The sequence below is a fragment of the Stegostoma tigrinum genome, chromosome 16 (genome assembly GCF_030684315.1).
Source record: "Stegostoma tigrinum isolate sSteTig4 chromosome 16, sSteTig4.hap1, whole genome shotgun sequence".
Taxonomy (NCBI): Eukaryota; Metazoa; Chordata; class Chondrichthyes; order Orectolobiformes; family Stegostomatidae; genus Stegostoma; species Stegostoma tigrinum.
The window spans coordinates 63537505-63549960 of record NC_081369.1 but is presented as its reverse complement, the minus strand read 5'-3'; the positions used below and the strand labels follow the sequence as shown (position 1 = coordinate 63549960).

Genomic DNA, 12456 nt, shown 5'->3' with positions numbered 1-12456 from the left:
TTTAACACTAAGAACTATATCAAACTCAGTGACAGCGATGTACAGCATGCAAACAGACTGTTTGGTCCAGCTCGTCCAGACCGAGTTAATCTAGCCCCATTTGCCAGCATTTGTCCCGTATCCCTGTAAACCCTTCCTATTCATATACCCATCCAGATGCCTTTTAAATGTTGTAATTGTACCAGCCTCCACCACTTCCTCTGGCAGCTCGTTCCATACACGCACCGCCCTCTGTGTGAAAATGTTGCCCCCCTTTTAAATCTTTGCCCCGTCACCTTAAACTAGAGGGCAAAGGTTTTAGACTCCCCTACCCTGGGCTATTCACTATATCCATGTCCCTTATGATTTAAGAGGTTTAACTGAATTGGTCCATGTTACATTATCCACTTTTGATGGGATCATGCTGTGTGAGTTTCATACATTACAGAAGTGACTGACCATAAAGTGTTTGATTGGCTTTAAAAGTGCTCTGGGTCATTCCAAGGTCATGGGTGGTGTTGTATGGAAAGAAGCTGTGAATTTATTGCTGCATTTTCCCCATGGACTGTCATCGGTTGGTCTTTGATTCTGTAATTTGGGGAGGTGGGGGGTATAGGGGTCAGTGAGGCAGCTACACTTTAAGGGTTGTCAGGAGAGGAAGAGGGAAGGTTGAGGATTGAGAGTGAGGGTGAAAGGGAACAGGATGTGCTTGTACCGGAGCTGGTCAGAGGCATCTCATTCAGGTAGATGTGGAGACTGTTGGCCAGGCCAGCTTTTACTGTCCATCCCTATTACCCTCAGGAGATTGGGGTGCTCATCTCCTTGAGATGCTGCAGCGCTGATTCTGACCCAGTGATAGTGAAAGAACGCGATTGTTTCGGGGCAGGAAATTCTGAGCTGTGTTTAAATTCTTGAGCAGTGCTAGTCCAGATTTGTATCATCTGATGCGCAGACAGATATGCAGATGGTCTGTGGGAGTCAGGTACAGCCGAATGCAAATATGCAGGAAATGTCACCTCTCTGAATCTGTCATTTAACGGCATTGATCCACGTAAATCCCAGGAAAAAAGAAAATAACTTGCATTTTGGTAGCACCTTGACTTTGGGATACATCATTGAAGTACAACTTTGTTTCCTAAATGTAGTCACTGTTGTACTGTAGGAAGCGCAGTGGCTAATTTGGACATGGCAGGATCCCACGAAAATGTGGTAGTTTAAAAAAAAAGCTGCTTTTGTTGATTTGAGGGACAAATATTCAGGAAATTTGGAGGGAGGGGGAATGAGGCCATTCAGCCTTCAAGTATACAATGGCTTTGCAGGGCACTCCAGTCAGTCTTGCCGTCCACTCAATCCCTGCAACCCTGAGAATTTATTTCCCTCGAGTGTCTGTCTAATTTCCTTTCAAAACCATTCACTGTCTGCGTAAACAACCCACTTGTGAGCGGTGAGTTTCAACTCATTGCCACTCACTGCTTTCAAACAACATATTATAGACCCACATGCCATGGGAAGCAGTTGAGGGCAAAACCTTGAAGTTAGATTTGGTGGTTGAGACTAAAGAGATCACAGGATATGGGGAGAAGGTGGGGACAGGGCACTACATTGGATGATTGGCCATGATCATATTGAATGGTGGAACAAGGTCCTATTCCTGTTTTCTACGATCTCTTTAGCCCTCAGAGTTACATTTACCTCCTCCTTGAAAGCATTGTTGTTCTGGCCTCAACCACTTTCTGTGGCAGAGAATTCCACAGGCTCCCAACTTCCTGGGTGAAGACATTTCTTCTCCTCCTCCTCAATGATGGTATCTCGGACTGTGGTGTGAGAACAGCTCCTGATTGCAGAGGAGATTGCAGAGGGAAGTTTTATTGGGGTGGGCAGAATGGCCTTGTCAGAGAGTGGTCAAACGTTGGGAGGAAGTTTTTCGAGGAGGTCACCAGGTGTGGTCACTACTTGATGTAGTTTGTCAAGGACTTTGCTGAAATCCATATAAGGTTTCCATATTGCAGACAGGTAAGGAAGGTAAAGGCTCGTGGGACCTAAGGTAAGTTGACTAAGTGGGAGGAGACCCGTTTGGGGCGGGGGTGGGGGCGTGCAGTGATTGGAAAGGGCTATTGGTGTGACTGGAGCCTGGTGTACAATGATGTCCCACAGGGCTCACTGCTAGGCCCCTTATTGTTTATGATATATTATAAACCATATAAAAGAAAATGGTGAGGAAGTAAGTTTATGGATGATGTATATATTGACCGGGTGGTTGACAGTGAGGAAGGGGGTCTTAGACGGATTGGCTGGATGGGTAAGTCAATTGGAATTTAACTGTGATAAATGTGGGGTGATGCACTTTGGAAGAAGGAACAAGACATGGGAGTACTTGATGAATGGTAAGACATCAGGCAGCTCAGAGTAACAGAGGGATCTTTGGATGTTTGTCCCAGAAAGGGGCAGGATGGGTCAAAAGGGTAGTTAAGAAGGCATACAGCATACTTGTCTTTATCAGTAATGACACAGATAATAAGAGCAGGGAGGTTATGGTAGGGTCGCACAGAGCTGTGGTCAGGTTCTAGTCGCTGCACGATGGGAAGGATGTGAATGAAGTGGAGGGGGTGCAGGGGAGAGTCACCAGGATGGTGCCCTGGGATGGAGCATTTCAGTGATAAAGATAGGCTGGAAAAGCTCCTGATTGAGATGAATAAGATTGCAGGATATATTTTCTAAGGAATATTGCTACTCATTTCTGGAGCAGGTCTGAACTCAGACCTCCTAGCCTAGAGGAAGGGACACTACCACTTTGCCACAATCATTATGAGGGGCAGGGACAAGATGAATAGAAGGCAGCAGCTCCCACTCGCTGAGAGGTCAATAGCAAAGGGGTATCATTCTAAGGTGAAAGACAGGCAGTTTAAAGGAGATTTGAGGTAAAAAGCTTTCTCCCTCTGAAGGTGATGGGAGTTCTGGGAGGGCAAATGAGGCAGAAAGACCTTGCAAGCTTTAAAAAGTACTTGGACGAGCACTTAAATGTCATAACATGCAAGGCTATGGGCCATGTGCTGGGAAGTGGGACTAGAGTAGATGTAGAATAGCTTTTGTCAGTGCAGGGCTTGATGGGCTGAAGGGTCTCTTTTGTACTGCATGATTCAATAACTCGACATAGTCTCAGTAACAGTCAAGAGATCTATTTGCTGTCATTACCATGGAAAAGGTCAGAAATCACACAGTTCCAGGTTATAATCCAACAGGTTCATGTGAAATATCAAACTTTTGGGGTGCTGCCCCATTGTCTGATGAAGTGACTGCACCTGACCAAGGGGCTACTTTCTGAACACTTGTGATTTTAAGTAAATCTGTTGGACTGTAACCTGGTGTCATGTGGTTTCTGACCTTGTCCACCCCAGTCCAACACCAGCACCTCCACATCACTGCATTTAAAGGGCAGAAACCAGAAGCAAATAGAATGAATTCACCTTTGATCCATGGAATGTTTAAGGAAGAGAAATGCCTTCAATGGGCTGACCAATTACACAAAAGCTTTCCCCATACACGCACACGCACACACAGATATGTTCATTTCAGGAGTGAATTAGATTCTGTCAGCAGTCAGTGTGAGCAAGAGCTCCTGATTGGATCAGCGAGGGATTTCCCGATGGGATCCTTTTGCTAAGAGCTGTGCGATCAGGTGTGGGGGTTCCAACTTGTGGGGGAGGAAGGGGGCTACTAGAGTCATGGGGAGGGGAGGCGAGGGGAGAGGTGGGAGTTTGGGAAGACTGAGACTTCAAACCAGGATAGTTGGTTAAAATGGAGGCCTTAGGAATTGTTGGGAATGGAGCGAGGGCTAGAAGGGGTTGACAGACAGGGAAGCAACAACTGTGAGTGGTGTTAGGGAGACTGAGGCTGCGAAAGAAGAGCAGTCTTTCAACCCTTTCGATGAAGGAATACTTACTGGGAATCGAGAAAAGTTGAAATCATTGAGAATATGAATCCCTTGAAAATGTGTGTGGATTCTCTAGCTTAAGGCTGCATGTGGGGGCAAAAGTAGTGGATATTATTGTAATGAGCGCTAATTTTATTTTCCTTTATTCATTCATGGGATGAGGGCATTGCTGGCTAAGCAGCATTTATTGCCCAGAGGGCAGTTCAGAGTCACATGTAGGCCAGACCAGGTAAGGATGGCAGTTTCCTTCCCTAAAGGGCATTAGTGAACCAGATGGATTTTTCCAACAATTGACAATGGTTTCATGGTCAACATTAGACTCTTAATTACAGATATTTATTGAATTCCCATTCCACCATCTGCTGTGTGGGATTCGAGCCCAGGTCCCCAGAACACTATCTGGGTCACCAGTCCAGTGACAACACCACTAGGCCATCGCCTCCCCGTGTTAAATTTAATTCCGAGGTTGAGACCTGAGATGCAGTAACAGGTTAATAACCGTGCAGCAAAAGCTTCCAGCTTTGCACACATGATGGGAGCATTAGTTGTGAGGCCATCGTTGTGTGGAAGGTGCTTAGGGTGATCATTTTTTGTGTAGGAGTGTCTCAGTTACTTTGGGGGGAAAAAAAATTATTATTGCTGACTTATGCCAGTTGTCTTGTGCCAATTCAAGTGGTCTTTGAGGATTACCTTCCCCATGTGTTCTGGCTTTTGGTTCATTGGAGGATTGATAATTTTTGAGGTTATTGATGAAATCTTCTAATTTTGCTCCTATGAGAGTCCACATTGTTTGTTATATCATTTCAGATATATTATTGTGTGACTGCATTGCCTAAAATTAGTTTTTGAGAAATGTGGGGTTAAAAAAGGCAATTGAAAACCAAAAAATAGCTCTCAAGAAGATCCCTTTGAGGCAGGGTGAGAATTATATTGACCCTTGAAGTATACGATTTATAAAGTGTATGTTTTCCTTCCAGATTTTGGCACTAATAGCTTTCATCTGCATTGAAACGGTGAAGGAGTGTTTGCCATGTGGGGGACTGTACTTCTTCGAGTTTGTTAGCTGCACGGCGTTTGTGGTGACTGGAGTTCTGTTGCTGATGTTCAGTCTGAACCTACACACGAAAGTACCACAGATCAACTGGAATTTGACGGTGAGATTGGCGGAATTGGGGAATTGCACACGGTGGTACAGAGCTGGAATCTTGCTGAAGTGAGAGACCTGTTGCTGAAGCCGCTCATTTAAACATATGAGGCCCACGTGTGAGAATGCCAAATTTCAGCTGTGACAACAAGTAAAGTATGGGGTAGAGGTTGACAAGTTGGCACTGGGTAGGATATTGACATGGCCCAAGTAAAGCCTCCCCAAGCTCCCAGATGGTTCAGATAAAACAAAAGGCTTGAACTCATTCCTTTTGTTTGCAGAGCATGGGTCCCTGTGGACGAATGTATGTCACTTCCAGCAAGCATTAAGGAGCCTTGTTACAAACTTAATTAATTACCATGAATTAGTGTGGTAGTTTTAATCAAACTGTTGGGATTTGTTATGACACACTTTTTGTAAGTGCATGGGACTTGAGCTCTGACCTTCTGCCCCAGAGGTTGGACTCTGGTAAATGAGTGTATCTCAAGTTAAACAGAGATACACTCATTGACCAATCACCTGATCTGCCAAGCTGTTTACTCAGCCTGCAAACTTGTTGTAAGATGTAATCCACCATTGCCATCCTGTGGGGCAGTGGCTGTCCTGGTCAGATCATTGTTTGCTGTCTGTCACACAAACTCTCACACACTGGCCAAACACCACCAAGCTCAGACTTGTGATATGCTTGGACCTACCTCACATTATCCTGTCTCTCAAACGTTTGAACCGTTTAAGCAAGTGTTTCACTTAGCCACAGCATGGTGAAAAGTAGCACTCACATTAGCAATAAAAGGGTGTTACCCTTGGTCCTAAAAACCAAAGGCAAAGTCTCTCAACTTTTCAATGTAATTCCACAATTGACAGCAATTGCTCAGCAATCTGGAGTGTGCTAATATCTACACTAACTACCTGTTTAATATTGCTTTCTACTACTTTCATCTACATGCATGATGTTCACTGTCCTTGTACCTGAAGCTCTATGTAAGAAATTTCTCAGTGGGCTCCATCCTGATCTCAGATTCGCCATTTGAAATGGAGCAGTCTAATTACACCCCTTAAAAACTGAAAGCACTGTGGACTCTGTAAATCAGAAGCAAAAACAGAAGTTGCTGGTAAAGCTCAGCAGGTCTGGCAGCAGTGGTGGAGAGAAATCAGAGTTGATGTTTTGGTTCGAGTGACCCTTCCTTCTTCGGAGACCCCTGTAGTCAATGTACATGTTGAGAAATCCATTAATGGGTTTCACAGCTATCCACCACAAACTCTCGCCCACTGATCAGTGTATACATTGGGATTCTTACAGCTCCTAATAACACCAGATTTGCTTTAGGGCAATCTTGTAAAGAGGGACCAAGTCATATGGTCACTGTGTGGTCTTTATGCTGAAGCAGGAAGCATTGATGTTATCTTGTGAATTGGATCACTGCTCACTGTATCTCAGTAATGCCCTGGGCTTGAGGGAAGCGGCTGCCCCGTCTCATTTGCCCTGTCCATTTCCGATAACCCTGGGAGGTGAGCTGTCTCAGAAAATTGAGCAACAGATGAAGCACATGTATTAGCAACACAAGTGGTATCCAGCACAAACAGGACGCTGACATTTAAGCCGAAGAGAAGGTTTACCTACCCACACACATTAGTAATGTGGGATATCAGTTTTAATGCCAGTGCAATGCTGGGTAGGTAGATCATATGTCCCGGAGACTGAAACGTTTGTATTAAGCAGAATGACCCTTTAGGCTGTTTGCAAGAGACAGAATACTGGCCATGTTCATAAAGCTGAGGCCGTGGAAATACACCTAAGTTGGACATCGATTGGATAGTACTTGCTCTACAGATTTGCTAAGAGTTACACGAACAACTGGCTTAAGTTTCCCGACGAAGATTGCAGTGTGGCTCACTGGTGCTTGCTGGATGCTAAATATTGATATGCAGGGCCCAGCCCTCTGCAACCTGAAACTTTCCAGGCATTGCATCTTTTTCAATTAAACGCCACACATTTGCCATGGCAGTGCCTTGACCAATCATTTGCCGACCAATCAATGCTCGTTTTCTCACCATGTTCACTTTTTGAAATTTGGCATTCTTGCATCTGTCCTGATGAGTGCCAGGTGAAACAAATAATGAGTTGAGCCCACAACGTATTTCATTTACATTTTCCTGCGGTGATTGCATTGATAGGCAGGGGCTACATTCTCTGAAAGTAAAAGGAGCATATTCAAACCTTGCTAATAAAATGTGAGGCTGGATGAACACAGCAGGCCCAGCAGCATCTCCGGAGCCTCACAATTTATTATCTTGGATTCTCCAGCATCTGCAGTTCCCATTATCACATGTTCAAACCTTGCACCTTGTTTGAATTACCTGGCTAATATAGTTCCCCATTGCTTTCTCCATGGCAACATCTCAGCCAATTGGTTGGCAGGTTGATCCCAATCAGCATCCTTTTTTGTCCCCCCTCCTAGAGTATAGTGTGATTATTTGAAATTTGGCATTCTTGCACGTGTCCTGAGCAGCGAAGGATAAAAAGCTTCAGCAGAATCTCCCTCTTTTCAGTGGGTTTTAAATCACATATTACCAAGCAATTTGGTTTTAAAATGGCTCTTGAGTTTATACGAGTTTGGCACAACAGACTAGACACTCTAAAAGGAACAAAACGGACAATACAAGCAAATAGGTCTTTGCCTATCTAATGAGAGTTAGTAAAATTCAAATGATTATGTTAAATTTATAACCCTGAGTGGACATCCCCTGGGAATATGGCTTCAAATTTCCATCTTTTATAAAGGTTATAGGCACTGGGGAAGGTGCAAAAAAATTACCAATTTAACACCAGAGCTGAACAATTCCAACTTTCACTTAATAATGAACAGGGAGGGGCTATTTTTAGAAAGCTGAGATAGCTGTGACCTGACTGAGGTCTGGATGTGTTTTGAAATCTGAAATGAGAAACAGAATGTGCTAGAAATACTCAGCAGGTTGGCGACATCTGTGGAGAAATCAAGATGGTGATTTGTCTGAACTGAGCAAAGGTCAGAGAGCTGAAACATTAACTCTGATTCTCTTGCTGCATAAATACAGCCAGGACCTGCTGAGTACTTCCAGCATTCTTTGTTGAATAAAAGGTAAATCTTAACAGGAAATTCAGAAGAAATATCCTCACCACAAGACTGGTGAGAATGTGGAACTCGCTCCCAGAGGCAGGGTTGGGCAAGTATTATCAATTTACAGGAAAATTCAATAAATGCAAAGAAGGATGTAACAATAGGGTGAGATGAAGACGGCGGGCATGAGAATCGCTTTGAGCAGAAATACCAACATACATTTTGCTGTGCAGTCTCTGAACCATATAGAAATGCTAAACAAAGCTGAATTGGACAATTAATCCATGCATGTTTACGTCGATTTTATTCTTGGTATTTGAAGTCGACGTTAATCTGAAATCCAAGTCAATGTGTCATTAGGAGGATTTACTGTAATTTATTTCATTGCAGTCACTCCAATTGTTGATATCACTGTCTGCCTTCCCTGTCATTTTTGAAGTGACAAACAGAATTGTCATTATATTAACTGTTGGATATGGAGATGAGGTCTTGATGGAGAAATCCACTTTCTCACCATCATGGAACAGTCTTTGAAACAATAACCAACACCTTGCATTTGTGTAACGCCTTCTTGGTTGAAGAGTTAGATTTTAAAGTAAAAGCTGTTGTGGCACTTTGACAGTGTACCTATCTCTGAGCCAGGGTTGGGGGGGGGCCTAGTTTCAAGATCCACCTTCTCCTGAGGTGTGTGAGAACATTTCCGAGCAGATTGATGGGAAAATATTTGTACAGAAATATTGAGCAGAGAGGGAAGTGCAGAGGTGGGGAGGTTTAAGGCTGCAGTTCGGGAAATTGGAACTTGGGCAGCTGAAGGCACAATTGCTATCGGCTATAAGGAATAGCAGAAGTAGGCCATTCAGCCCATTGAGGGTGCACCGTTATTCGACAAGATCATGGCCAATCTGCCCAACTCCCTTTGTGCTAGCATAGCCCCCAACTCCCTGATTATTTCAAAATCTACCTCTACTTTACTTTAAATGCTGTGTGATCCCATAGCACGTGTCTTTGGGGTAGAGAGTTCCAGACACCCACCAGACTTCAGGAGAAGAAATTCCTTTGCTGTTTTGTGTAAATGTCCCTTTATTCTGTAACTGTGCCCCTTAGTTTGAGATTCCCTCACTATTGAAAACTTCTGCACTGTCAAGCCCCGTCAGAATGCTTGTTGCAATAAGACAATGAAATGGAGTGTTTAGAACTGAGGCCTCTGAAGGTGCGAGAATTGTAGGAATATTGATTTTTACAGAGTTGTGGTGATGGAGGGAATTACAGCAATAGAGGTTAGAAAGAGCATGAGGCGACTTTGTTGAGCATACAAGACCATAAGATGTAGGAGCCAAAGTAGGCTGTTTGGCCCACTGAGTCTGCCCCACCATTCAATGAGATTGTGGTTGATGTAATAATCCTCAATTCCACTTTTCTGCCAAATCCCCATAACTCTTGACTCCCTTCCTGATTAAAAATCTGTCTGTCTTGGCCTTGAGTTCACTTAATTAACCATCCTCGATAGACCTCAGTGGTAAAGAATTCCACAGATGCACTACCCTCTGAGAGAAGAGATTCCTCCTCATTTCTGTCTTAAATGAGCAACCCCCTTTGTTCTGAGATGATACCTTCTGATTCCCTTAGTGGGAGAGTCTAGGATCAATCTTTCTGCATCTACCCTGTCAAACCCCTTAAGATCAGAAATCACAGGACACCAGGTTATAGTCCAACAGGTTTATTTGAAATCACAAGCTTTTTGAGTACTGCTCCTTAGTCACCTGGTGAAGGAACAGCGCTCCAAAAGCTTGTGATTTCAAATAAACCTGTTGGACTATAACCTGGTGTCCTGTGATTTCTGACCTTGTCCATCCCAGACCAACATGGGTACCCCTACATCAAAACCCTTAAGAACCTTGAATGTTTCAGTGAGGTCATCGGTCGTTCTTCTAATTGCCAGTGTGTACAGGCTCAACCTACACAATGCCTCCTTGTAAAGAAATCCCTCCCTTCCTGGCATCAGTCTAGTGAACCTTCCTTGGACTGTCTCAAAGGCCATTATATATTTCTTTAGATAAAGGGGCCCAAAACTGTTCACAGTTTTCCAGCTGTGGTCCGACTTAGTGCCTACAATTTTAGCAAAACCTTTCTGTTTTACACTGTGTTTCTTTTGAGACCCAAGGCTGAGATCTTGATGGGTGTTGACAGGGTGAATGTGGAATGAATGTTTCCTCATGGAAAGATCTAAATTGGGAGTCACTGTTCGAAAATAAAGGGTTCCCCATTTAGGACAAAGATGAGAATTTTTTTTCTGAGAGTTGAGAGCTTTTGGAACTCTCTTCCTGAAAATGGTGATAGGAGACCTTAAATATGTTTATGGCTGGGGTGGATGATTCTGCATGAGAAGGTGAAAGGGCAGTTTGAACAAATTAAACATCTTTTTGCATCTCATGTACAGTAGAATAGGATATAATTGTACTGTTACAAAAAAATGAAGTGTTTAAGTCACCATATCACGATACCAATTTAATAACAAAAATTAAACATTAAAAAAGATTCATCCAACCATTTACACACCACTTCCAGATTCTCTACAGTCAATCGATGATCCTACTCACGCCTTCCATCCTTTCCTCTCTCGCTGTACACTCATGCACTTTACCCCTTTCCATTTCTCCCCCACCAGAGGAATTCATTTCTCTGCATTGACCATCTCATAGCATTAAATGTTTCAAATGCCTCACTCTGTTATTCTTTAGCATAACCATACCCTCGGCCTGAGATCAAAAATGAGTTACAGAGCACCAAGGGATCAATGTGTAGATTGATACACCAACGTCTATCAGGGGAAGGCCATTTGGCCCCTTGAGCTATTCTACCATTCGCTGAGATTGAGCTGATCTGTATTCTTGGTCCATAAACCTACCTGTATCAATTAACATTGAGAAACCAAAATCTTAAAATAAACAAATGCTTGTATGTATGAGTACAATTTTCAGAAGTAAGTTCAGATGTTCACAACCCTTTATGTAGATGTGTTTCCTAATTTTACCCCTCAAAGATCCTGCTGTAATGTTGATGCCATGCCCCCTTGTCCCAGATTGACAGACTGTATCACTGAGCTCCTCATTATTGGAGGCTACGAATGACCTTCTGCCCCTCGTAAGGTCAGAAGTGGGGATATTTGCTGATGATTGCACAATGCTCAGCACCATTCGTGACTCCTAAGATGCTGAAACAGTCCATGTTCGAATCCAGCAAGAACTGGACAATATCCAGGTTTGGGATGAGAACTGGAAAGTGATATTTGTGCCACATGTATTCCAGGTAATGACGTTCCCTTACAAGACAGAATCTAACCATTACCCCCATTACATTCAATGGTGCTACCATCACTGGATCCCCCACTATCTACATCCTGGGGGTGATCGCTGACCAAAATCTCAATTGGACTCGCTGCAAAAATGCAATGGCTACAAGAGCAGGTCAGAGGCTGGGAATGAAGCAGAGAGTAACTCATCTCCTGACTCCCCAAAACCTGCCCACAAGACGCAGGTTAGCGGTGTGATGGAATACTCCCCACTCGCCTGGATGAGTGCAGCCCCATCAACACTCCAGAAACTTGGCACTATCCAGGACAAAGCATCTCCTGCTTGATTGGCGCTACATTCACAAACGTCTGCTTCTTCCATCATCGATGTTCGGTATTAACCATCTACAAGGTGCCTTGCAGAAATTTGCCACAGCACCTTCCTAAGGGCATTGTGGGTCAACCTACAGCACATGGACTGTAGTGTTTCAAGAAGGCAGCTCACCCCCACCTTCTCAACGGGCAACTAGGGACGGGCAATAAATGTCCACATCCCGTGAGTGAATTTTTAAGAATTCCCAAAGAGCAGAAATATTTTTTATTTTAGTCAGCTTTATCCATTCCCCTTTTACGAGACTGGAAAGGTGAATTAACCCCACTCTTGAGCTTTTAAATTCCAGGGAATACGCATCTAATTTCCCCTCACAATTTAACCCTCTGAATGCTGGTATCATTCTGGCGAATCTACGCAGGATTTTTCCAAAAGCCATTACCCTGCCCTGAGCCTTTTGTGACCAGCAGTGTTTGCAGTGAAGAACAGTATTGCTTAACCCAAGCTTTAGTACGGCTTAAATGTGACTGTGCTGTCATATTTTGATCCTCTTGATATAAAGACCAGCATTCCATTTATCTTTTTAATTGATTTATTTTCTGTACCTGTCCAAGATGTTTTCATGATCTGAGCACCTGCACCCCCCGCAACTCTCTCTGGCCTTCCACTGTTTGTACGTTTCAT

The 12456-nt window shown here is 43.6% G+C and overlaps 1 protein-coding gene across 1 annotated transcript in view; it reads left to right on the top strand.

The window, feature by feature from the left end:
* The window catches only part of cmtm4 (CKLF-like MARVEL transmembrane domain containing 4), an 82970-nt gene that overhangs the window by 47699 nt on the left and 22815 nt on the right, over nt 1–12456 (top strand). Inside the window, exon 2 of the mRNA XM_048546280.2 lies at nt 4888–5064. Within this exon, the coding sequence (XP_048402237.1) occupies nt 4888–5064 (177 nt within the window). The remainder of the gene's footprint in view (nt 1–4887; nt 5065–12456) is intronic.